The 26,412-nt window shown below is 50.5% G+C and overlaps 1 protein-coding gene across 3 annotated transcripts in view; it reads left to right on the top strand.

Annotated features, from left to right (window-relative positions):
- Window positions 1–26,412, top strand: part of LOC140735828 (sorting nexin-27-like) — a 74,447-nt gene that overhangs the window by 38,293 nt on the left and 9,742 nt on the right. For 2 of the 3 annotated variants that reach the window (XM_073061337.1, XM_073061340.1), the window contains exons 7-9: window positions 2,851–3,014; window positions 21,723–21,812; window positions 26,147–26,296. In XM_073061337.1, the coding sequence (XP_072917438.1) occupies window positions 2,851–3,014; window positions 21,723–21,812; window positions 26,147–26,296 (404 nt within the window). The remainder of the gene's footprint in view (window positions 1–2,850; window positions 3,015–21,722; window positions 21,813–26,146; window positions 26,297–26,412) is intronic. The other variant, XM_073061338.1, reaches the window with a different exon arrangement.

Genomic DNA, 26,412 nt, shown 5'->3' on the forward strand with positions numbered 1-26,412 from the left:
GAATGTGGGCTAGGGGGTGAGAGGGCCACTGGAATGGGGGAATTAACACAAAACGGGTGGGGGGTGACGGGGAAGTGATTACCAGAAGTTGATGTTCACGCCATCAGGTTGGTGACTACGTTGCTCTTTCTGGGCTGTTGGTTCTTTTCTGATGCTCTGGCCAACTTCAGCATTATATCTGTGTTTCACATTTTAACCTCTCAATACTAACCCCACTATTTGGCTGACAGTTATGTTGTGCAGGATACAAAGGGTATTCTAGCTCAAATGCCCGTATCAGCCATTATGTACCCATTAAGCCATGTCATTCTGAGCAAATACCCACCAGCTCCTCTGATTCTGAGCAAATCCCCACCAGCTCCTCCGATTCTTAGCAAATCCCCACCAACACCAGATTCTACCCCTCATGCACACACTTGGGGAGGGGAAGCATCTAGCTCACAGCGGCTGATTAACCCACCCATCCTGCATGTCATTGAGAGGCAGGAAGGAAAGAATTTTTAAAGATGAAGATTAGCTTTGTTTTGTCACATGAACACTGAAATATACAGCGAAATGCATCGTCTGTGTCAAAGCACATCTAATCAGCTAGGATTGTGCTGGGATATTGCCACACTACTGCCGCCAACATAGCATACCAACAACTTACTAATGCTATCTGTATGTCTTTGGAGTGTGGGTGGAAGCTGGAGCACCCAGAAGAAACCCATTCAGTCACAGGGAGAATGTACAGACTCCATACAGACAGTAGATAGATAGATAGATACTTTATTCATCCCCATGGGGAAATTCCAACTTTTTTCCAATGTCCCATACACTTGTTGTAGCAAAACTAATTACATACAATACTTAACTCAGTAAAAAAATATGGGAATGGAACCCCAAATTTACAGCTGGTGCTATAGTAGTGTTACGCTAACTGCTACACTACCTGGAGCACCCGAGGGAACCCCCCGTAGTCACGGGGGGAATGTGTAAGCTCCACATATAGACAAGTGCAGCACCAGAGTATGGGATCGAACGAGGGTTTCTGGAGCTGTAAGGCACTTCTTTCCTCCGGACAATATTAACTTGCATCACAAGGAACAAAAACAGGAGCAGGTCATTTGGCTCCTTCGATCTTGCTCTTTTCCCTGCACTTATCCCTGTATTGCTCATACCCTTCCTTCTTTCTCTTAAGCCTATCACCCCAACGAGAGGCATAGGCCTCTGTCAGCAGCTTGCGAGGCTCCTCTGTCCTGGGCCAGTCTTTAAGTCTTTCAAGATGTAGCCCATCGAAGATCCTTCCTCTCCCAGGGATGAGGTCTTGGAATCTCTGTTGGTCTTTCTGTAGTGCTAAACTTTCACCCCTTGACCAACCCTCCTCCTTTCACAGCTGGACTTGGGTTTAATTTTAATTAAACCTTGGCAAGTTTAATTTCCTTTGTTATCCAGAAACCTTTTGATATTCCTTTTAAACACAGTGCATGACCAGGGTCTCCGTAGGCTACTGGAGGAAAGAATGTACAACTTCACCATCCCAAGTGAAGATCACCCCACTCTGTCTCTGAAAGCGGTCACAGAGCATAGAAACAGGCCCTTCAGCTCAAAGAGTGCATGCTGACCATCTACACCAACCCTACACTGTGACTTTCACCTTTTCTGCCACTTTCAGAAGCAGCACCAAATACACTTCCAAGTTGCAGCTCTCTGCCTTAAATTTTCTACAGTTTCTCACTTATTGTTAATCTCATTTCTTATTAACCCTGCATACTCTCTGCCCTATCAAGGAGACGCTGCCAGGGGGATTTGAGGGAGGATGAGGAGAAAGTACTTCTGCAGGATAATATTACAATCTCCAATGCATTAGGTGTTGGTCTATGATATTGCGCCGATCTTTTAACCGGCTTTAAGATCAATCTAGACCTTCCTTCCTACATAGCCTTCCATTTTTCTATCATCATTGTGCCTATCTAAAAGTTTCTGAAATGCCCCTTAATATATTTGCCATCCCTGACAGGGAGTTCTACTCACCTGCTACTTTCCGTGTAAAGGACAGAATACCCCTCTGATATCCCCCCTATATATCAACTTAAAAGTCAAGCTACCACTTGATCTATGCCTCTCTCATAAACCTTTATCAAGTCATCACTTTTCCTCTTTTCCTCCAGAGGAAAGCCCCAGCTCACTCGACCTATCTGCATAAGGTATGTCTTCCAGTCCAGGCAGCATCCTGATATATCTCCTTCTGCATCCTCTTGAAAGTTTCAAGATCCTACAATGAGTATTGGAATGCAAACTTAAGAGGAACTTTCAAAAGAAAACCTGATAAATAATTGAAAAGCAATTTCATTGTAGGGCACGGGAAGAAGACCATCATGATGGGATTAATTGGGGCACCAAAATAGTACAGTGCTTAGCGCGATTCTATTACAATTCATGGTGTCAGAGTTCGGAGTTCAATTCCAGCATCCTCTTTAAGAAAGTTTATACCATCCCCCTGTGAGTGTGTGGGCTTCCTTTAGGTACTCCGGTTTTGTCCCACTGTCCAAAACTATACAAGTTAGTAGGACAATTTACAGTGAGCAATTAACCTGTGATTAGGCTAGGGTTACATAGGTGGGTTGCTGGGCAGCCCGACTCGTTGGACCAGAAGGATTTGTTCCGAGCTGTATCTTTAAATAAAAATAAAATTATGATTTGGCTGTCTTTCAAAGAGGTAGTATAGGCATGATGGGTTGAATGGCCACATGCTGTAAATTTCTGCTGGCATGCCCGTCAGCACCATATGCAACTGTACTCTGTCTCCCTCTAGTTAGAGCAGTTCAGCTCTCATGGCATTGACCAGATGATCCTCTTTGCCTCTCACAGCACGGAAGCTGGCACCCAATGAGTTCCCCCACAAGCTGTATGTCCAGAATTACACATCGGCCATGCCTGGCACCTGCCTCACCGTCAGAAAGTGGCTCTTCACCATTGAGGAGGAGGCCCTTCTCAATGACAGTGCTCTGGCTGTCATTTACTTCTTCCACCAGGTAACAGTTTATCTGAAGGGTTAAGTCATCAGCGCTGATTCCGCGGACCTGGGAAGCGTAGAAAGAGCTGTTTAAAGTGATTGGAGGATGTGATCAGAATAGTGTCCAGTGTGTCTCACCTGGGAGGAGGAGGGGCAGGGTTGGGTGAATAGTCTGGAGTTACAAGTGAAGAGCAAGTTCATAAAAAGTTAAAGGGTTAAATGGTGAGGGTGGCTGACTTGGACTGGGTGTGCAGTTCCACATATTTAAACGATATTTAGACGATCGCAGGCCAGTGCACTTGAGAAAGGACAGATAAGGAGTGCAATAGCAATCTGGAGTTGTGCTTGAAGAGCAAGTTTTCAGTAGCTCATCAGATACTTAATAGAACTTTGACCAGTAACAAATAAGAACATCGAAAGTTTGAGAGGAGGTGATAGCCAATGTTGTTCCACTGTTTAAAAAAGGCTCTAAACAGAAACTAGGAAATTTTAAGCTGGTGAGTCTGACATTACTTGTGGGAAAGTTATTGGAAGTTTCTCTAAGGGACCAGATATATAAGTATTTGGATAGACATGGTATTAAGGATAGTATTAAGGATAGTCAGCATGGCCTTGTGCGTGATAGGTCATGTCTAACCAATTTTATAGAGTTTTATGAGGAAGTTTCCAGGAAAGTGAATGAAGACAAGGCAGTGGATGTTGTCTACGTGGAGCAGTTGACATGGTTCTGCATGTGAGGTGAGTTAAGAAGGTTCAGTCGCACGGAATTCAAGATGAGCGAGTAAATTGGATTAGACATTGGCTTTGTGGGAGAAGCCAGAGAGTGTAGTAGAGGGTTGCCTCTCTGACTAGAGGCCTGTGACTAGTGGTGTGCCACAGGTATCGGTGCTAAGTTCTTTGTTGTTTGTCAAATACTGTATATTTCCATTTTTGCACGATTTTTAATTATTTGTTATACATATGCTTATTTATTATTTTTAATTAAAAAAAAATTTTCTTAATATTATGTATTGCATTGAACTGCTGCTGCTAAGTTAACAAATTCCATGACACATGCCAGTGATAATAAAACTGATTCTGATATCGATGATTTGGATGATAATGTGTTAACTGGATCAGCAAATTTGTGGATGACATCAAGATTGGGGGTGTAGTGGACAGTGAGGAAGGCTATTGGTTTGCAGAGGGACCTACATCAGCTGGAAAAATGGGGTGAAAAATGGCTGATGGAATTTAATACAGACAAGTGCGAGGTTTTGTACATTGGTAGAACCAACCAGGGTAGGGCTTACACAGTGAACATTAGGGCACTGAGGAGTGTTGTCGAACAAAGGGATCCGGGAATACAGGTACATAATTGGCTGAAAGGGGCATCACAGATAGATAGGGTTGTAAGGAAAGCTTTTGGCGCATTGGCCTTCATAAATCAATGTATTGAGTACAGAAGATGGGATGTTATGTTGAAATTGTATGAGACGATGGAGAGGCCTAATTTGGAGTATCGTGTGTAGTTTTGGTCACCTACCTACAGGAAATTGTAAACAAGTTAGAAAGAGTGCAGGTAAAAATAAAAAGGATGCTGCCAGGTCTGGAGGACCTGAATTATAAGAAAAGATTGAATAGGTTCAGACTATATTCTTTAGAATATAGAAGATTGAGAGGAGATTTGATAGAGGTATACAAAATGATGAGGGGTATAGACAGGGTAAAAAAGCAGGCTTTTTCCACTGAGGTTGGGTGTGACTGCAACTAGAGGTTATGCCTTAAGGGTGAAAGATGAGATGTTTAATGGGAATATGAGGGAAACTTCTTCTCTCAGAGGGTTGCGAGTGTGTGGAATGAGCTGCCAGCACAAGTGCCAGCACAGAGCTCAATTTCACCGTTGTAAGTTTGCACAGATGCAGGTGCAGATGCAGGGTAGGAATGGCTGTGTCCCAGTGCAGGTCTTTGGGAGTAGGCAGTTTAAATGGTTTTGACTTGAACTAGATAGGCTGAAGGACCTGTTCCTATGCTGTACTTGTGTATGACTCTGACACTGTCAAGGTAGCAGCAGGATATTCAGGCGATCGTTAGATCATTGAACAGCCAGCGTGGATTTGGAAGTGAAACTGTATTTGATAAATTAACCCAAGTCCCTTGAGAATGTAACAGGATGGGTCAGGAGGAGCAAGTAGAGTTTTGGAATCCGTTCAGTAAAATGAACAGCCAAGCTCCTTGTTCCCAGGGCAGTAAAGGACATCATTTTAAAGTTTAAGGGAAATGTCGAGGTAGTTTTTTTAACGCATTTATTGGTGCTTGGAATTCACTACCAAGGTGATGGTAGAGGCTGATACATTAGGGACATTTAAAAGACTCTCAGATAGGCACATGGATGTAAGAAAAATGGAGAGCTATGGGTTATGTAGGAAGAAAAGGTTAGATTGATTGTGGAGTAGGCTAAAAGGCCTTCACAACATTAGACCATAAGACAGGAGCAGAATTAGGCCAATTAACCCACCATGTCTGCTCCACCATCCTGTTGGGTCTGATTTATTATCCCTCGCCTGCCTTCTCACTGACTCCCTCACTAATCAAGAACTTAGGAACCTCTGCTTACATATACCCAATGACTTGACCTCCAGAGCCATCTGGCAGTATTCCCTCTGGTGCTGGAGTCCCCCACTATAGGAAACATTCATTCCACATCGGCCTTTCAATTTTAACTAGGTTTTAATGCAAGTTTCCACACACACACCCCCCCTGCCCCCATTCTTCTAAACTCCAGCCAGTACAGGCCCAGAGCCATCAAATGCTCCTCGTATATTAACCCTAAATTTACAGGATCATTCTTGTGAACCTCCTCTGGACCCTCCAAATTCAACACAACCTTTCTTGGATAATGGCGCCAAATCTGCTGACAATACAGACAGACATACTTTATTGATCCCGAGGGAAATTGGGTTTCGTTACAGCCGCACCAACCAAGAATGGTGTAGAAATATAGCAATATAAAGCCATAAATAATTAAATAATAATAAGTTAATCATGCCAAGTGGAAATAAGTCCAGGACTCCCAAGTCAACTACCGAATGTTAAAAGGACTAGGTAGAATGGATGAGGAGAGGATGTTTCCTGTGGTGGAGGTATCTAGAACTAGTGGGCACAGCTTCAAAACTGAGGGGTGATCCTTTAGAACAGAGGCAAGGAGGTATTTTTTTTCAGCCAGAGAGTAGTGAATCTCTGGAATGCTGTGCCACAAACTTCAGTGGAGACCAAGATGTAGGTATGTTTAAGGCAGAAGTTGATAGTTTCTTGATTGGTCAGGGCATCAAAGGATATGATGAGAAGGCAGGTGTATGGGGCTGAGTGGGATCTTGGATCAGTCATGATGGAATGGCAGAGCAGATCCGATGGGCTGAATGGCCTAATTCTGTTCATATGTCTTTTGGTCTAAGTGCAGTCTGACCAATGCGAAGCCTCAGCATCACATCCTTGCTTTTATATTCTTGTCCTCTTGAAATGAATGTTAACATTCTATTTGCATTTCTTACCATTGACTCAATCTGTAAGTCAACCTTTAGGGAATCCTTCATGAGGACTCCCAAGTTCCTTTTCACTTAGGAGTTCTGAACTTTCTCCCTGCTTAGAAAATAGTCTACGCCTTTATTACTTCTGCCAAAGTGCAAGACTGTACGCTTCTCTACATTGTATTCCATCTGCCACTTCTTTGCCCATTCTCCTAATCTATCTGAGTTCTTCTGCAGACTCCCTGCTTCCTGAAAACTACCTGCTCCTCTACCTATCTTTGTATCATCTGCATACTTGGCCACAAAGCCATCAATTCTGTATCCAAGTCATTGACATACAATGTGAAAAGAAGCAGTCCCAACTCCAATCCATGTGGAACACCACTAGTCACCAGCAGCCAACCAGAAAAGGCCCCCATATTTCCACTGTTAGCGTCCTGCCAGTCAGCCAATCTTCTATCCATGCTAGTACCATTCCTGTAATTCCATGGGCTCTTGCTTGGCAGCCACATGTGGCACCTTGTCAGAGGCTTTCTTAAAATCCAAATAAGCGACATGCACCAATTCCAACAGACATTGTGGGCTGAAGGGCCTGTACTGTGCTGTAGTGTTCAATATTCTAAAGATACCACATCAAGTTCAAGTTTGTTGTCATGGTCAGATGATCCCATGGTATAATTGCCATGAAAATTTACTTTTTGCAGCTGCAGCGTAGTTCATTACAAGCATAACAAACTTAAGTTAATGTCAACTAATTAATTAGAATCAGATTTATTAACACTGACATGTCATGATATTTATTGTTTTACAGCAACAGTCCAAAGCAGTACATAGCAGTTACTATAAATTATAATAAGAATATATTGTAGCGATGTGCTACACACAGCGCTGAAATAACGACACGCAGTCGGTAAGTCGTTTCGAGAATAGTTTATTCAAACTTTGCGGCGCTGGCATTTAATCCCTAGCACCCGCCCTCTCCGGGTGGAAATGACGTCAGAGGTGCATTACCAAAGTCTCTCCCTGCGCGCTGGCTATTTGTAAGCCGGTTCGCCTGCGCAGAAAGTGGGTCGCCACATAACCACCCCCCCCCCCCCCCCCCCCAGAACCGGCGATACGCCCCCCAACGTCCACAGTCTGGATCAGCCTCTGTTTGGGAGGTCTGCCTCTGCGCCGCGGTGCCTGAACCTCGACCAGCTGCGCCAAGTCCACATGGGCTGGTTTGAGTTGGTCCACCGTGAAAACCTCCTCTCTCCCCCCAATGTCCAGAACGTATGTGGACCCATTGTTGTTGATCATCTTGAACGGCCCCTCGTACGGCCGCTGTAGCGGTGTCCGGTGTCTGCCCCTTCGTACAAACACAAACTTACAGTTCTGCAGGTCTTTGGGTACATGGGTCGGGGTCCGTCTGTGCTGTGAAGTTGGTACGGGGGCCAGGTTGCTGAGCCTTTCGTGTAGCCTGCTGTGGGTTCTTCCTCTTGCCCCCTTGGGGCTGGTATGAACTCTCCTGGGACAGCCAGGGGCACGCCGTACACCAACTCAGCTGACGAGGTGTGCAGATCCTCTTTGGGCGCTGTGCGAATTCCAAGCAGGACCCAGGGAAGCTCGTCCACCCAGTTAGGTCCTCTCAGGCGGGCCATGAGAGCCGACTTCAAGTGATGGTGGAAGCGTTCCACTAGTCCGTTCGACTGTGGGTGGTAGGCAGTAGTGTGGTGTAGCTGCGTTCCCAACAGACTGGAGGTGAACTGGGCGCCTCTGTCGGAGGTAATGTGGGCCGGTACCCCGAAGCATGCTACCCAGGTTGCAATCAGTGCTCAGGCGCAGGAATCGGCAGATGTGTCGGTGATTGGGACCGCCTCTGGCCACCTCGTGAACCGGTCTACCACCGTTAGGAGGTACCGTGCTCCTCGGGACACTGGTAGGGGGCCCACGATATCCACATGAATGTGGTCGAACCTCTGGTGGGTGGGTTCGAACGGCTGCGGCGGGGCTTTAGTGTGCCGCTGCACCTTGGCTGTTTGGCACTGCGTGCACGTTCTGGCCCATTCACTGACCTGCTTGCGAAGTCAGTGCCACGCGAACTTGCTGGAGACCAGCCGGACAGTTGTCCTGATAGATGGGTGCGCCAAACTGTGTATGGAGTCGAAAACTCGCCGCCTCCAGGCTGCCGGGACGATGGGGCGAGATTGGCCGGTAGCCACGTCGCACAGGAGGGTCCTATCACCTGGGCCTACGAGAAAGTCTTGCAGCTGCAAACCCGAGACTGCGGTCCTGTAGCTGGGCATCTCGTCGTCTGCCTGCTGCGCCTCCGCCAGTGCTGCATAGCCCACCCCCAGGGACAGGGCCTGGACAGCTGGTCTGGAGGGTGCGTCCGCCACGATGTTGTCCTTCCCCGAGACATGCTGGATGTCCGTCGTGTACTCGGAGATGTAGGACAGATGTCGTTGCTGGTGAGCTGACCAGGGATCGGACTCCTTCATGAACGCGAAGGTCTATGGTTTGTGGTCCGTGAACGCGGTGAACGGCCTGCCTTCCAAGAAGTACCTGAAATGCCAGATTGCCAGATACAGTGCCAACAGCTCCTGGTCGAAAGCACTGTACTTGAGTTCGGGTGGCCGTAGGTGCTTGCTGAAGAATGCCAGGGGTTGCCAGCGCCCCTCGATGAGCTGCTCCAGCACCCCACCGACTGCTGTGTCGGATGCGTCCACCGTAAGTGCGGTTGGAACGTCCGTTCTGGGGTGCACCAGCATCGCGGCATCTGCCAAGGCTTCCTTGGCTTTAACGAAAGCAGCCGCGGCCTCCTCGTCCCAAGTAATGTCCTTGCCTTTACCCGACATCAGGGTGTACAAAGGGCGCATGATACGGGCTGCTGAGGGGAGGAAATGGTGGTAGAAGTTCACCATACCAACGAACTCCTGCAGGCCTTTGACCGTGTTGGGCTGGGCAAAGTGGCAGATCGCGTCTACCTTGGTGGGCAGAGGTGTTGCCCTGTCTTTGGTAATCCTGTGGCCCAGGGAGTCAATGGTATCGAGACCGAACTGGCATTTGGCTGGGTTGATCGTGAGGCCGAAATCACTCAGGCAGGAGTAGAGCTGGCGGAGGTGGGACAGATGCTCCTGGCGACTACTGCTGGCTATAAGGATGTCGTCCAAATAGATGAACGCAAAGTCCAGGTTGCGTCCCACCGTGTCCATCAGCCGCTGGAACATCTGTGCAGCATTCTTCAGGCCGAACGGCATTCGGAGGAACTCGAACAGGCCGAATGGGGTGATGACTGCTGTTTTGGGGATGTCTTCAGGGTGCACCGGGATTTGATGGTATCCCCGGACGAGGTCTACTTTGGAAAAGATTCTTGCCCCGTGCAGGTTTGCTGCAAAGTCCTGTATGTGCGGCACGGGGTAGCGGTCTGGAGTTGTAGCCTCGTTCAGTCTGCGGTAGTCGCTGCATGGTCTCCAACCCCCGGCTGCTTTGGGCACCATGTGCAGGGGGGAAGCCCATGGGCTGTCGGACCTCCGTACGATCCCCAATTCCTCCATCCTCTTGAACTCCTCCTTCACCAGGTGGAGCTTTTCTGGGGGGAGCCATCGTGCGCGGGTGTGGAGGGGTGGTCCCTGGGTCGGGATGTGGTGCTGTACCCCGTGTCTGGGCATGTCTGCCGTGAACTGCGGTGCTAGAATCGATGGAAAGTCCGCCAGGATTCTGGTGAATTCGTTGTCCGACAGCGTGATGGAGTCCAGGTGTGGGGCCGGCAACTTGGCTTCACCCAGGGAGAACGTCTGGAAGGTCTCGGCATGTACCAGTCTTTTCCCTTGCAAGTCGACCAGCAGGCTGTGAGCTCACAAGAAGTCCGCCCCCAGGAGTGGTTGGGCCATGGCGGCCAGTGTGAAGTCCCACGGGAACCGGCTGGTGCCAAACTGCAGCTACACTGTGCGGGTGCCGTAGGTCCGTATCGTGCTGCCGTTTGCGGCCCTCAGGGTGGGTCCTGGCTTCCTGTTGCGGGTGTCGTACCCCATCGGGGGCAAGATGCTGATCTCCGCTCCGGTGTCGACCAAGAAGCGGTGTCCCGACTGTTTGTCCCAGACGTACAAGAGGCTGTCCTGGTGGCCAGCTGCCATAGTCATTAGTGGCAGCTGGCCCTGGCCCTGGCCCTTGCAGGGTGGGCGACAACGGTGGGGTTTTGTGCCTCACCGCTGGTGGTAGAAACACCATTGTTCGCTGGCCTCCTCACTCCTGCCTCTGTGTTGTGTGCGCCCCCCTGCCGGGCCTGGTCTGGTCCGCTGTTGGGTGCATGGTCTGGTAACCTGACCGTCGGACGCCACGCTCTCCCTCTTGGCTTTCCACAGCACGTCTGCCCGGGCCGCCACCTTCCGGGGGTTGCTGAAATCTGTGTCAGCCAGCAGCAGATGTATGTCCTCGGGCAGTTGCTCTAGGAACGCTTGCTCGAACATGAGGCAGGGCTTGTGTCCGTCAGCCAGGGCCAGCATCTCGTTCATCAATGCCGACGGCAGTCTGTCTCCCAAACCGTCCAGGTGAAGCAGTTGGGCACCCCGCTCACGCCGTAAGAGGCCAAAGGTCCCAATGAGCAGCACTTTGAATGCTTCATATTTGCCTTCTTCTGGGGGCGACTGTATGAAATCCGCAACCTCTGGGTGGCCGTCTCCTGGTCAAGGGCGCTCACCACATGATAGTAACGCGTGGAATCAGAAGATATCTGCTGAATCTGGAACTGGGCTTCTGCTTGGCTAAACCACACGCATGGTCGCAGCGTCCAGAAAGTCGGCAGTTTTAGTGAAACTGCGTGAACAGATGAAGAGTCAGTCATCTTTGGTCCAAATCCCGTTTGGACCGTCGGGGTCACCAATGTAGCGATGTGCTACACACAGCGCTGAAATAATGACACGCAGTCGGTAAGTCGTTTCGAGACTAGTTTATTCAAACTTCGCGGCGCTGGCATTTAATCCCTAGTGCCCGCCCTCTCCGGGCGGAAATGACATCAGAGGTACATTACCAAAGTCCCTCCCTGCGCGCTGGCTATTTGTGAACCGGTTCGCCTGCGCAGAAAGTGGGTCGCCACAATATAACATATACAGTGGCATGCAAAAGTTTGGGCACCCTGGTCAAAATTTCTGTTACTGTGAATAGCTAAGCGAGTAAAAGATGACATGATTTCCAAAAGGCATAAAGTTAAAGATGACACATTTTTTTAATGTTTTAAGCAAGATAACTTTTTTTTTAGTTTCAAAATAACAAAAAACAAAAAGGGCCCAAAGCAAAAGTTTGGGCACCCTGCATGGTCAGTACTTAGTAACACCTCCATTGGCAAGTATCACAGCTTGTAAATGCTTTCTGTAGCCAGCTGAGAGTCTTTCAATTCTTCTTTGGGGGGATTTTCACCCATTCTTCCTTTCAAAAAGCTTCTAGTTCTGTGAGATTCTTGTGTCGTCTTGCTTGCACTGTATCCACAGATTTTCAATGATGTTTAGGTTGGGAGACTGTGAAGGCCATGGTAAAACTTTCAGCTTGCACCTGTTGAGGTAGTCCATTGTGGATTTTGAGGTGTGTTTAGGATCATTATCCTGTTGTAGAAGCCATCCTCCTTTCATCGTCAGCTTTTTTACAGATGGTGTGATGTTTGCTTCCAGAATTTGCTGGTATTTAATTGAATTCATTCTCTCCTCTACCAGTGAAATGTTCCCCGTGCCACTGGCTGCAACACAAGCCCAAAGCATGATCGATCCACCCCCGTGCTTAACAATTGGAGAGGTTTCTTTTCTTTTCATGAAATTCTGCACCCTTTTTTCTCCAAACATACCTTTGGTCATTGTGGCCAAAAAGTTCTATTTTAACTTCATCAGTCCACAGGACCTGTTTCCAAAATGCATCAGGCTTGTTTAGATGATCCTTTGCAAACTTCCGATGCTGAATGTTGTGGTGAGGATGCAGGAAAGGTTTTCTTCTGATGACTCTTCCATGAAGGTCATATTTGTGCAGGTGTCCCTGCACAGTAGAACAGTGCACCACCACTCCAGTGATTGCAGTTCTCTCGGAAAGTTTTCCTGGTCTTCCAGACCTCAACTTGACCTCCACCATTCCTGTTAACTGCCATTTCTTAATTACATTATGAACTGAGGAAACGGCTACCTGAAAACGCTGTGCTATCTTCTTATTGCCTTCTCCTGCTTTGTGGGCATAATTTATTTTAATTTTCAGAGTGCTAGGCAGCTGCTTAGAGGAGTCCATGGCTGCTGATTGTTGAGGCAGGGTTTGACGAGTCAGGGTATTTATAAAGCTTTGAAATTTGCATCACCTGACCTGGCCTTTCCTTACGATGACTGTGAACAACCCATAGCCCTAACAAGCTAATTAAGGTCTGAGACCTTGTTAAGTTCTCTGAGAGCTCAGATCTCTTGCGGTGCCCAAACTTTTGCATGGTGCTCCTTTCCTTTTTTTCCACTCTAAAATTGTACAAAACAAAAATAATACACTAATCTTGCTTAAAATGTTGAAAAGAATGTTTCGTCTTTAACTTTATGACTTTTGGAGATCAGTTCATCTTCTACTCACTTAACTATTCACAGTAACAGAAATTTTGACCGGGGTGCCCAAACCTTGCATGCCTTAAATACTGAAAAAGAGAGCAAAGTAGTCAGATAGTGTTCGTGGAGCATTCAGAAATCTGATGGCGGAGGGGAAGAAGCTGCACCTGAGTATGGGCCTTCAGGCTCTTGTACCTCCTCCCTGAGGGTAGTAAAGAGAAGAAGACATGTTCTGGATGGTGAGGGTCCTTCATGATGAATGCCTCCTTTTAAAGATATCCTCAATGGTAGGCTGGCTAGTGGGCATGATGGGGCTGGCTGTCTACAAAATTATCCATGAAATAAACATATTAGTGCAAGTTGGAAGGGAAATAGAAAGTTATCGTGGAAGAAGCTGGCATGCTGTTGGGGTTTGTATTGGCACAGATAGGGAGTGGCTCACCAACACAACTCAGTCAGCACAAAGGGATCACTTTCTGACTGATGGTGAGTAATTACTGGGGCCTCACCCACTCACTATTTGTGTGACTGTGTTAAATGGAGGAACCAAGTGCACCGATTGGACAAACTTATGCAAGGTCGTAGTAGCAGAAAGTAGGTCCCTTTGCCCATCAAACCTGCCCTACCATTCCCTATGAATATGGCTGATCTATCCCAGGGCTCAGTTCCTCCTGTACCAGTTCCATATTGCCCTCATGTCCCTAAGCTTCAGAATATGTATTTACCTCTCAAGATCTGGCTTCCACCATGCTGCAGGGTATCCCACAGGTTCACCATCCCCATGTAGTCACAGGGAGAATGTACAAACTTCTTACAGACAGTGGTGGGAGTCAAACCCCAGTTAGTGATCACTAGTGCCATAAATGATTGTGCTAACTGCTACGTACTATACTATACCAAGCTTGTTGTAAGGAATGGGAAATTTAAAAAGGAAAGCCTTTTGGAACTTTCTATTTTAAATTGATTGGTTACTTAAGCAATTGGCAAGGATCAATAAGAGGAAGTCATGTATGAGCAGAATGGCCATTGTGGTAGTGGGCAGGTTTAGAGGCAGACTCCAGGGTGAGGTTTTGGACAAGTTTATTTTTATTTATTATTGTAGAGATAGAGCAGTGAGAGTGGTGGAGGTGTGCTCCTCTTGCTTGATGTTGGAGTCATGGAGATCTCCCATGTCCCTGATGACTAGACCTGAAGAAGTGCAAAAACAGCAGCGTTGTTCTCATGGGTGACTTCAACTTCCCTAATAATGATTGCTACCTCCTTAGTGCAAAAGGTTTAGATGGGGCAGAATGTGTTAATATGTATCCAGGAAGGATTCCTGACGCAATATATGGATGACAGGCTGACTAGAGGAGAGGCCTTACTAGATCTAGTACGAGGCCTGGTCAGGTGACAGATCTCTCAGTAGATAAGCATTTCGGAGGCAGTGACCACACCTCCCTAACCTTTAGCATAGTAGACGCTATGGAAAAATATTTAATTGGGGGATAGTGAATTATGATGCTATTGGCCAATACTTGGGAGCATAAATTGGGAACAGGCAGTACTGTGCAAAGGTCTTGGGCACCCTATATTTGTTATATAAATTTTGTTTTAGATTTTTTTTGTCTTCTGCAATAGTGTCAACAGAAAACAGCAAATTTTAGATTTCCAAGCCTTTATTTTCCAAATAAATTAAATGCTACAGAGAATTATTTTTCTACTTTGTTAAAGTAACATAGTAAATAATAGACCACTTTTCCAATAAAAACCTGATGACTTTGTAGGTACATTATTAAACAAAGATAACAAACAGGATGATGATGATCAATGACATAATGAGTTGAGTGAACTAAACTGATTCTCCGAAACAGAAATGGGTGTAGAGGGAATCAAACTGAGCAAAGGACAACCAAACTAAAAGGTGAGGGTGTGACAGATGTAGCAGTTAAACCTTCAAATCATCAGTTCTTATCCCATGGCAAGAGTGAGCTCAGGAACAAGACACAACGTGGTTATCCCGCTCTGCAGGGTCTCTCCTAAGCAGACAATTTGCGGCAGACAGGAGTTTCAAGGTGAGCTGTCCAAGCTCTTCTGAAGAAGCACAAGGAGATGTGCAAGGTTGTGGATCAAAAATGCAGTTGTCAGCTGAGGAAACAGTGCAGCAGACGAGAGATACATCAAATAGTTATCCCTTTCAAATCAGAAGTTGTCCAGCACTGCTATCAGCTGTAAACTTATAGAAACCATTTGAACCCAAGTCACCCCTCTACAGTCCGAAGAAGTCTTGTTAGAAGTCGTCTTTATGGAAGAGTTGCTGCCAAAAAGCCATTCCTCCAAAGTGCAAACCGAGCCAAGGTGCTCACTTACACGAGGACTAAGGTGGTAAACAATGGCAGAAAATGGAGACACCTCCTTCTCCCTTTTTAGGGAAAGAGAGGGAGAGCTTGTTGTATGTCGAATACCAAATGAAATGCCAAGTCTTTGGGGTAACTGCGTCCGTGTCTTTGCTATTGTTTTGTTCACACTTGATGCTTGGTGGCAGTGCCAATGCTTTTTCTTGCTGGTGGGGGGAGGAGGGATTGTTGCTCGCTGAAGCTTACGCACGTGAGGGAAGAGAGCTGGGGGGGACTTTGAGGTTCTAACATTTAATTGTCATTCATTCTTTGGGGCACTCCTCTGTTTTCGTGGATGGTTGTGAAGAAAAAGCATTTCAGGATGTATATTGTATACATTTCTCTGACATTAAATTGGACAGACCTTTGAAGTGCTCTGGACTGATGAGTTAAAATTTGAACATTTTGGCTCAAGCAGGAAGCACTCTGTTTGTAGAAGAGCTGGAAAGCACTATGTGGATGAGCGTCTGCAGCAAGCAGTGAAATATGGTGGACGTTCCCTGCAGTTTGGGCTATATTTCTGCAAATGGAGTCGCTGATATGATCAGAACTCAATGCTGAAAAGTACAAGCAGATTTTCATTCATTATGCAATACCATGATGGATGAGAGGCCTCTGACTGGTTTCAACTTCATTCTGCTGCAGGACAATGATTCCAAACACACAGCCAATGCTATAAAGAACTATCTGCCGTGAAAGAAAGAACAAGGAGTTCTGCATTAGATGATATGGCTCCACAGATCTGAACATCACTGAGGCTGTCTGGGATTACCTGGAGAATCAGAATCAGGCGAGACAGCCAAAGTCTGCAGAAGAACTGTGGCAAGTTCTCCAAGATGCTTGGAACAACCTACCAGCTGATTTTTTTATAAACACATACAAATCAAGCTGGAGGAACTCAACAGATCGGCCAGCATCCGTTGAAATGAGCAGTCAATGTTTCGCACCGAGACCCTTCGTCAGGAATGAAGAAGGAGGGGGCAGGGGCCCTATAAAGAAGGTGGGGGAGGGTGGAAGGTGCCCGGTGAAAAACCAATCAGAGGAAAGATCAAGGGGTGGGGGAGGGGATAGGCCGGAGAGGTGAAGAAGGAATGGAAGGGGAAAGCACTATGGGTAGTAGTAGAAGGCAGAATCATGAGAGAGGTGATAGGCAGCTAGAAGAGGAGGCAGAGTGAAAGTGGGATGGGGGAAGGAATTACCGGAAGTTGGAGAATTCGATGTTCATACCAAGGGGCTGGAGACTACCCAGACGGTATATGAGGTGTTGCTCCTCCAACCTGAGGTTGGCCTCATCACGGCAGTAGAGGAGGCCATGTATGGACATATCCGAATGGGAATGTGAAGCAGAGTTGAAGTGTGTGGCAACCGGGAGATCCTGTCTGTTGTGGCGGATGGAGCGGAGGTGCTTGATGAAGCTGTACCCCAATCTGCGTCTGTAGAGGAGGCCGCACCGGGAGCACCGGATGCAATAGACGATCCCAACAGACTCACAAGTGAAGTGTTGCCTCACCTGGAAGGACTGTTTGGGGCCCTGAATGGTGGTAAGAGAGGACGTGTAGGACAGGTGTAGCACTTACACTGGGATAAGTACCAGGTGGGAGATCTGTGGGGAGGGACGTGTGGACCAGGCAGTCATGGAGGGAACGATCCCTGCGAAAAGCAAAGAGGGGTAGAGAGGGAAAGATGTGCTTGGTGGTGGGGTCCTGTTGAAGGTGGCGGGCGTTGCGGAGGATAATATGCTGGATCCGGAGGCTGGTGGGGTGGTAGGTGAGAACAAAGGGAACACGGTCCCTGTTGTGGTGACGGGAGGATGGGGTGAGGGCCGAAGTGCGGGAAATAGAGGAGATGTGGGTGAGGGCATCATTGATGACAGCAGAAGGGAGACCACGATTCTTAAAGAAAGAGGACATTTGAGATGTCCTGGAACGGAAAGCCTCATCCTGGGAGCAGATACGGCGGAGACGGAGGAACTGGGAATAGGGAATAGCATTTTTACATTTTGCAGGGTGGGAAGAGGTATAATCAAGGTAGTTATGGGAGTCAGTGGGTTTATAGAAGATGTCAGTGGACAGTCTGTCTCCAGAGGTGGAGACTGAGAGATCAAGAAAGGGGAGAGAAGTGTCTGAGATGGACCAAGTGAATTTGAGGGCTGGGTGAAAGTTAGAGGCAAAGTCGATGAATTTGATGAGCTCAGCATGGGTGCGGGAAGCAGCACCAATGTAGTCATCAATGTAGCAAAGGAAAAGTTGGGGAGCAGACCAGTATAGATTTGGAGCATAGACTGTTCCACATAACCCATGAAGAGGCAGGCATAGCTGGGGCCCATGCTACACCCTTATCTGAAGAAAGGGGGAAGAACCGAAAGAGAATTTATTAAGTGTGAGTACCAGTTCTGCCAACTGGAGGAGTGTGGTGGTGTTGGGGAACTGGTGAGGTCTATTGTCAAGAAAGTAGCAGAGGGCTTTGAGGCCTTCTTGATATCTTCTTGATTAGATATCCATGGTGAAAATGAAGCGGTCGGGACCAGGGAACTGGAAGTTATTGAAGAGGTGGAGGGCATGGGATGTATCCCGGATGTAGGTGGGGGAGGGACTGAACTATGGGTGACAAAATGGAGTCTAGGTAGGCAGATACAAGTTTGGTGGGGCAGAAGCAGGCCAAACCTATAGGCCTACCAGGACAGTCAGGCTTGTGGATCTTGGGGAGGAGGTAAAACCGAGCAGTGCAGGGTGTGGGAATTATGAATTTTTTGGCTGAGGATGGAAGGTCTCCAGAGTTGTTAAGGGCAGTGATGCTACGGGAGACAATGGTTTGATGTTTTTTGGTTGGGTCCTGTTCCAGGGGTAAGTAAGAGGAGGTGTCAGAGAGCTGCCGTTTGGCCTCAGTGAGGTCGAGGTCCGTCCGCCAGACTACTGCGGCACCACCTTTGTCTGCGTGTTTGATGTTGAGGTTAGGATTAGTGCGGAGAGAGTGGAGGGCAGTGTGTTCAGAGGGAGTGAGGTTGGAACAGGAGAGAGGAGTGGTGAAGTTGAGACGGTTGATGTCTCAGTGACAGTTGGAGATGAAAAGATCGAGTGCAGGTAGAAGGCCTGGTGGGGGTGTCCAGGAGAAGGAGGAGGGTTGAAGACTGGAGAAGGGGTCATCAATAGGGGGAGGGGAATCCTTGTTAAAGTAGTAGGCTCGGAGACATAGGCGACGGAAGAAGAGTTCAGTGTCGTGCCGGGCACGGAACTCACTGAAGTGTGGATGGAGGGGGGCAAAAGTGAGGCCCTTGCTAAGCACAGAACACTCTGCCTCAGAGAGGGGAAGGTCAGAGGGGATGGTGAAGACATGGCAAGGGTTGGGGCTGGGGTCAGAGGAGGGTAAAGAGTGGGAGGTCTCAGGAGGGAGAGGGGGGTTGGGATGTTCAGGGAGAGTGGGCTGAGGGGAGGATGAGGGATCAGAGGAATGGAGGGGAGATGAGGGGTGGAGGGAAGGTTGGGAGTCATGGGGAGGCTAGGGGGTAGTAGAGGAATAAGACGACTGGTAAGACCCAGCGGCAGTAAGAGCGGTCCCGGTGTGGATAGGGTCAGGATCTTGGTCTGAGCTGGATCTAGAGCTAGGGGTGTCGGAGCCTGTGGCCTGCAGGGCGCCAGAACTGAAGTCCAAATCAGAAGCGAGTGAGTCAATGGCCCGCCGGGGGCTGATGCCCATGTCCGGGAGGCCGTGGTTCCAGTCGGGGTTAGAGTCAGTGGTGGATGGGTCTTCGGCCTGCCGAAGGCCTGAGAAGTCAAAGTCCGAGAGGTCGGGGTCCGGGCTGGAGGTGGTCGTCGTGGGCTGCAGGCGGGCAAGCTTGTGATCCTTCTTGGACGCGAGGAAGGAGAAGAAACGGCGGTTGGAGGCGTGAATCCAGCAGAGAATGAAGTGTAAGAGAGGTCCATGGCAGACAGTTGAGAACGAGACCCACGGTGGTGGCAGAGAGAGAGAGAGAGAGAGACAGGGTCCGTTGATACCTCCGCATGGCCGTGAGCGTGGCTCGGAGAATCTGGCGGGAGCAGCAGAGGGAGCAACGGTCAATAAATTGGAGGTATCAGGGATCCTCGCTGGGCCTGAACTGGGAGGCCTGGAACCGGAGCTGGAATCCCTGTGGTACGAGATGGCGGCAGAGACACGTTCCCAAAAACGAGATGTGGCTGTGGTACCACGTTTGGGTCAGGACATGATCAAAGAGCCGAAGAGAGTTGGAGATCAGAGGGTGAGCAGTGAGAAAGGGTCTCACTGAACTCCCATCGAAGAGAAGATTTAAACTTCTTCAGGGTAGGCATACCTCGAAGAGACTTCGCAACGGAGTAATGAATAGTAAACGCAAAGTACACTGCAGATGGTGTGGTCAAATGAACACGTACAAACAAGCTGGATGAACTGAGCAGGTCAGGCAGCATCCGTTGAAACGAGCAGTCAACGTTTCAGACCCCACCACTAAGCACATCTTTCCCTCTCTACCCCTCTTTGCTTTTCGCAGGGATCGTTCCCTCCATGACTGCCTGGTCCACACGTCCCTCCCCACAGATCTCCCACCTGGTACTTATCCCAGTGTAAGTGCTACACCTGTCCTACACTTGCTCTCTCACCACCATTCAGGGCCCCAAACAGTCCTTCCAGGTGAGGCAACACTTCACTTGTGAGTCTGTTGGGATCATCTATTGCATCCGGTGCTCCCGGTGCGGCCTCCTCTACATCGGCGAGACCCGACGCAGATTGGGGGACCGCTTCATCGAGCATCTCCTCTCCGTCCGCTGCAACAGAAAGGATCTCCCGGTTGCCACCCACTTCAACTCTGCTTCACATTCCCATTCAGATATGTCCATACATGGCCTCCTCTACTGCCATGATGAGGCCAAACTCAGGTTGGAGGAGCAACACCTCATATACCGTCTGGATTGTCTCCAGCCCCTTGGTATGAACATTGAATTCTCCAATTTCTGGTAATTCCCTCCCTCTCCCTTCCCCCATCGCACTTTCAGTCTGCCTCCTCCTCCAGCTGCCTATCACCTCTCTCATGATTCTGCCTTCTTCTACTACCCATAGTGCTTTCCCCTTTCATTCCTTCTTCACCTCTCCGGCCTATCCCCTCCCTGCTTCCCCTCCCCCATCCCTTGATCTTTCCTCTGATTGGTTTTTCACCTGGCACCTTCCACCCTCCCCCACCTTCTTTATAGGGCCCCTGCCCCCTCCTTCTTCAGTCCTGACGAAGGGTCTCAGCCCAAAACATTGACAGCCCAACCTGCTGAGTTCATCCAGCTTTTGTACGTGTTGATTTGACCACAGCATCTGCAGTGTACTTTGTGTTTGATTTTCTTATAAAACTGCTCGACTGTGTATCTGAGAGTATTGTTTCAGTTTTAAAGGCGTTGGTGGGGTGGGGGGGGAGTCACACCAAATGTTGATTTGATTTAGTTTTTCACTGTTTACTGCTCTTTATGGTAATTTTTTGAGATTTAGAAACTTTTCATTATTTTTGAAAGCATCTTTGCTTTCCAGAATACTTTTACGTGTGTCTAAGAGTTTTGCACAGTACATGTTTAATTGGAGGAGAGTGAATTATGATGCTTTTAGCCAGTACTTGGGAGTGTAAATTGTGATCAGATATACAACAGGAATGTGGAGGTTGTTTATGGAGCACTTGCTTGGAATTCTGGATAGGTTTGTCCCATTGAGTCAGTGAAAGGATGGTAGAATGAAGGAATATTTAGTCAAAAGAAAGAAGGAAACATACTTAAGGTTTAGGAAGCAAGGATCAGATAATGTAGCTAGGAAGGAGCTTAGGAGGGACTTAAAAGAGCTAGAAGGGGACAGGAAAAGGACTTGTCAGGTAGGGTTAAGGATAACCCCAGAGCCCCAGTTCCATTGCTGATTCTGGGCACTGAACTCAAAGGAAGATAATCCACCTTTAAAGGTTTGCCAGAGTTGTCCGAGGAATAAGTCACCCCATTCCTTGGGGAGAACGGAGGAATTGGGGCTGTTCTCCTTGTAGCAGAGAAGATTGAGAAGAGATTTAAAGGAGACATTCTCAATCACAAGTGGTTTCTAAATCAGAAAGAACTGCCTTTAGTGACAGTAGATTCAGTGAACTGATGAAGTTTTTTATGCAGTACATTGGAAGTAGGTTCAACGGGAAGGCAGCAGGATAAATGGGAGAAGAGCTGACTTGTGGAAGCAGCAAGGGCTGAGCTGGGTATCAGTAGATTCTAACTTGTTTGGCAGAAGATACATGCAGAGGCTTTACTATCTGATGATTTTATTCCTGTCTTGGCATCTTTTGCTCCAAAAGGCCGTTGAAGACGTGAAGCAGGGCTCCGTCAAGCTGGGTGAGAAGACGTACCAATTGCAGAGACTGGCTGAGCAGCGTAAGATGGTCATGGTAAAAATGTGCTTTCATTGCTGCCTGCTCACCGTTGTCACGGGTTTCAGGGCCCGCAGTATGACTGTGTCACCTGTTGATTTGCATGCTAACGGAAACTAAGGTTAGAAATTTGGGATTTAAAATCTAGATTGCACTGGTTTTGGATTGGAAGTCTGATTCAGACTGAGTTGGACTCAGATTGTCAGCCTGGTACAGTGGATTTTATGTAGAATTGGTTGGTCAGGGTTGGACAGAATTTGTCAGTCTGGGGTCACTCCAGGACTGGTCTGTGATAGCTGATTTAGCAGTAATGATCCACAGCTGTGTCCTGATAACATAGAACTGAAACACGAGAGATACAGCTGTGGGTTTCCGCTGGTGGAGTTCAATGGGTGAGGTGGCATCTGTGGAGGCAGAGGTGGTTATGTTCAGTGGAGACCTTGCCTCAGGGTGACTATGAGTTGGTGGTCCAGGATGTTGGCTGGAGAATGTTGATCACTGTGGCCCTGATGACTTTGGTTTGGTCAGTCTGTGATTCCTGATCCAGTGTTGGTCAGTCTGCAAGCAATGTTGTAGGGATGGTTTAGAGGGTGTGGGAGAACATGACCGTGCTGCATTTGGTCTGGTTGGGGCCAGCCAGTCTGCAATTACTCCAGTGGGAGAGGTATGCCAGTCTGTAGTTGGCCCAGTGGGAGGGGTGTGCCAGGATTCAGTTGGCCCATTGGGAGAGGCATGCCAGGCTGCAGTTGGCCCAGTGGGAGAGGCGTGCCAGGCTGCAGTTGGCCCAATGGGAAGGGTGTGCCAGGCTGCAGTTGGCCCAGTGAGAGGGCGTGCCAGGCTGCAGTTGGCCCATTGGGAGAGGCATGCCAGGCTGCAGTTGGCCCATTGGGAGAGACATGCCAGGCTGCAGTTGGCCCAGTGGGAGGGTGTGTCAGGCTGCAGTTGGCCCAGTGGGAGGGGCGTGCCAGGATTCAGTTGGCCCATTGGGAGAGGTATGCCAGGCTGCAGTTGGCCCAGTGGAAGGGCATGCCAGGCTGCAGTTGGCCCAGTGGGAGGGCATGCCAGGCTGCAGTTGGCCCATTGGGAGAGACATGCCAGGCTGCAGTTGGCCCAGTGAGAGGGCGTGCCAGGCTGCAGTTGGCCCAGTGGGAGGGCGTGCCAGGCTGCAGTTGGCCCAGTGGGAGGGCGTGCCAGGCTGCAGTTGGCCCAGTGGGAGGGCGTGCCAGGCTGCAGTTGGCCCAGTGGGAGGGCGTGCCAGGCTGCAGTTGGCCCAGTGGGAGGGCGTGCCAGGCTGCAGTTGGCCCAGTGGGAGGGCATGCCAGGCTGCAGTTGGCCCATTGGGAGAGACATGCCAGGCTGCAGTTGGCCCATTGGGAGAGGCGTGCCAGGCTGCAGTTGGCCCAATGGGAAGGGTGTGCCAGGCTGCAGTTGGCCCAGTGAGAGGGCGTGCCAGGCTGCAGTTGGCCCATTGGGAGAGGCATGCCAGGCTGCAGTTGGCCCATTGGGAGAGACATGCCAGGCTGCAGTTGGCCCAGTGGGAGGGTGTGTCAGGCTGCAGTTGGCCCAGTGGGAGGGGCGTGCCAGGATTCAGTTGGCCCATTGGGAGAGGTGTGCCAGGCTGCAGTTGGCCCAGTGGAAGGGCATGCCAGGCTGCAGTTGGCCCAGTGGGAGGGCATGCCAGGCTGCAGTTGGCCCATTGGGAGAGACATGCCAGGCTGCAGTTGGCCCAGTGAGAGGGCGTGCCAGGCTGCAGTTGGCCCAGTGGGAGGGCGTGCCAGGCTGCAGTTGGCCCAGTGGGAGGGCGTGCCAGGCTGCAGTTGGCCCAGTGAGAGGGCGTGCCAGGCTGCAGTTGGCCCATTGGGAAGGGCGTGCCAGGCTGCAGTTGGCCCAGTGGGAGGGCGTGCCAGGCTGCAGTTGGCCCAGTGGGAGGGCGTGCCAGGCTGCAGTTGGCCCAGTGGGAGGGCATGCCAGGCTGCAGTTGGCCCAGTGGGAGGGCGTGCCAGGCTGCAGTTGGCCCAGTGGGAGGGCGTGCCAGGCTGCAGTTGGCCCAGTGGGAGGGCGTGCCAGGCTGCAGTTGGCCCAGTGGGAGGGCGTGCCAGGCTGCAGTTGGCCCAGTGGGAGGGCATGCCAGGCTGCAGTTGGCCCATTGGGAGAGACATGCCAGGCTGCAGTTGGCCCATTGGGAGAGGCGTGCCAGGCTGCAGTTGGCCCAATGGGAAGGGTGTGCCAGGCTGCAGTTGGCCCAGTGAGAGGGCGTGCCAGGCTGCAGTTGGCCCATTGGGAGAGGCATGCCAGGCTGCAGTTGGCCCATTGGGAGAGACATGCCAGGCTGCAGTTGGCCCAGTGGGAGGGTGTGTCAGGCTGCAGTTGGCCCAGTGGGAGGGGCGTGCCAGGATTCAGTTGGCCCATTGGGAGAGGTGTGCCAGGCTGCAGTTGGCCCAGTGGAAGGGCATGCCAGGCTGCAGTTGGCCCAGTGGGAGGGCATGCCAGGCTGCAGTTGGCCCATTGGGAGAGACATGCCAGGCTGCAGTTGGCCCAGTGAGAGGGCGTGCCAGGCTGCAGTTGGCCCAGTGGGAGGGCGTGCCAGGCTGCAGTTGGCCCAGTGGGAGGGCGTGCCAGGCTGCAGTTGGCCCAGTGAGAGGGCGTGCCAGGCTGCAGTTGGCCCATTGGGAAGGGCGTGCCAGGCTGCAGTTGGCCCAGTGGGAGGGCGTGCCAGGCTGCAGTTGGCCCAGTGGGAGGGCGTGCCAGGCTGCAGTTGGCCCAGTGGGAGGGCATGCCAGGCTGCAGTTGGCCCAGTGGGAGGGCATGCCAGGCTGCAGTTGGCCCATTGGGAGAGACATGCCAGGCTGCAGTTGGCCCAGTGGGAGGGCGTGCCAGGCTGCAGTTGGCCCAGTGGGAGGGCGTGCCAGGCTGCAGTTGGCCCAGTGGGAGGGCGTGCCAGGCTGCAGTTGGCCCAGTGGGAAGGGCGTGCCAGGCTGCAGTTGGCCCAGTGGGAGGGCGTGCCAGGCTGCAGTTGGCCCAGTGGGAGGGCGTGCCAGGCTGCAGTTGGCCCAGTGGGAGGGCGTGCCAGGCTGCAGTTGGCCCAGCGGGAGGGCGTGCCAGGCTGCAGTTGGCCCATTGGGAGAGACATGCCAGGCTGCAGTTGGCCCATTGGGAGAGACATGCCAGGCTGCAGTTGGCCCAGTGGGAGGGCATGCCAGGCTGCAGTTGGCCCAGTGAGAGGGCATGCCAGACTGCAGTTGGCCCATTGGGAGAGACATGCCAGGCTGCAGTTGGCCCATTGGGAGAGACATGCCAGGCTGCAGTTGGCCCAGTGAGAGGGCATGCCAGACTGCAGTTGGCCCAGTGGGAGGGGCATGCCAGACTGCAGTTGGCCCATTGGGAGAGACATGCCAGGCTGCAGTTGGCCCATTGGGAGGGGCATGCCAGGCTACAGTTGGCCCAGTGGGAGAGGCATGCCAGGCTGCAGTTGGCCCAGTGAGAGGGCATGCCAGACTGCAGTTGGCCCAGTGGGAGGGGCATGCCAGACTGCAGTTGGCCCATTGGGAGAGACATGCCAGGCTGCAGTTGGCCCATTGGGAGGGGCATGCCAGGCTACAGTTGGCCCAGTGGGAGAGGCATGCCAGGCTGCAGTTGGCCCAGTGGGAGGGCGCGCCTGCCTGCAGTTGGCCCATTGGGAGAGACATGCCAGGCTGCAGTTGGCCCATTGGGAAGGGTGTGCCAGGCTGCAGTTGGCCCAGTGGGAGGGCATGCCAGGCTGCAGTTGGCCCATTGGGAGAGACATGCCAGGCTGCAGTTGGCCCAGTGAGAGGGCATGCCAGGTTGTCGTGGTTTGAGTGTGGCTGGCCACACTGCATTTGGTCTAGGACGGGGAATTGCAAATCTGCGATTGGTCTTGGAGGGGTCGCCAGTTGTCTGGTTGGGTTGCTGGCTGGACTGCCATTGGACTGGCAGTGGGTCTCGCTTGGCTGGGACTGGTCTGGGCATGGTCCTAACTGAGCTGTGATTGATTCAGGATGGGTGTCTTCCTAGGTGTGATTGGTCTAAGGATGATCCCAGTTGGGCTGTGATTGGTGTGGGGATGCTCCCGGCTGGGCTGTGATTTGTGTGGAGATGGCCACGGCCAGGATGTGATTGGTGTGGGGATGGTCTCAGCCGGGCTGTGATTTGTGTGGAGATGGCCACAGCCAGGATGTGATTGGTGTGTGGATGGTCCGGACCGGGCTATGATTGGTGTGGGGATGGTCCTTACTGGGAAGTGATTGGTGTGTGGATGGTCCGAACTGGGCTGTGACTGGTGTACCATTAACCTAGCAGTGCTGTACACTTATTGCATCTTTCTCTGTTCTCAGTACCTGAATGTGGTCCGCAGCTGTGAGGGCTACAATGAGATTATCTTCCCACACTGCGCCTGTGATTCCCGACGGAAAGGCCACGTGATCACTGCCATCAGCATCAAGCACTTTAAACTGTATGCCTGTACGGAAGCCGGGGAGCTGGAGGTGGGTGTGATGAGGGGAGGGGTGTAGGGGATGAGCCGCTGTGGTGAAGCTCTCCCGCGTTGTGTTGGGGAGGGATCTGAGAGGGGAGTGACTGATCCTTTCCTTTACTGTCCTGT

This window comes from Hemitrygon akajei, chromosome 11 (genome assembly GCF_048418815.1).
Source record: "Hemitrygon akajei chromosome 11, sHemAka1.3, whole genome shotgun sequence".
Lineage (NCBI taxonomy): Eukaryota > Metazoa > Chordata > Chondrichthyes > Myliobatiformes > Dasyatidae > Hemitrygon > Hemitrygon akajei.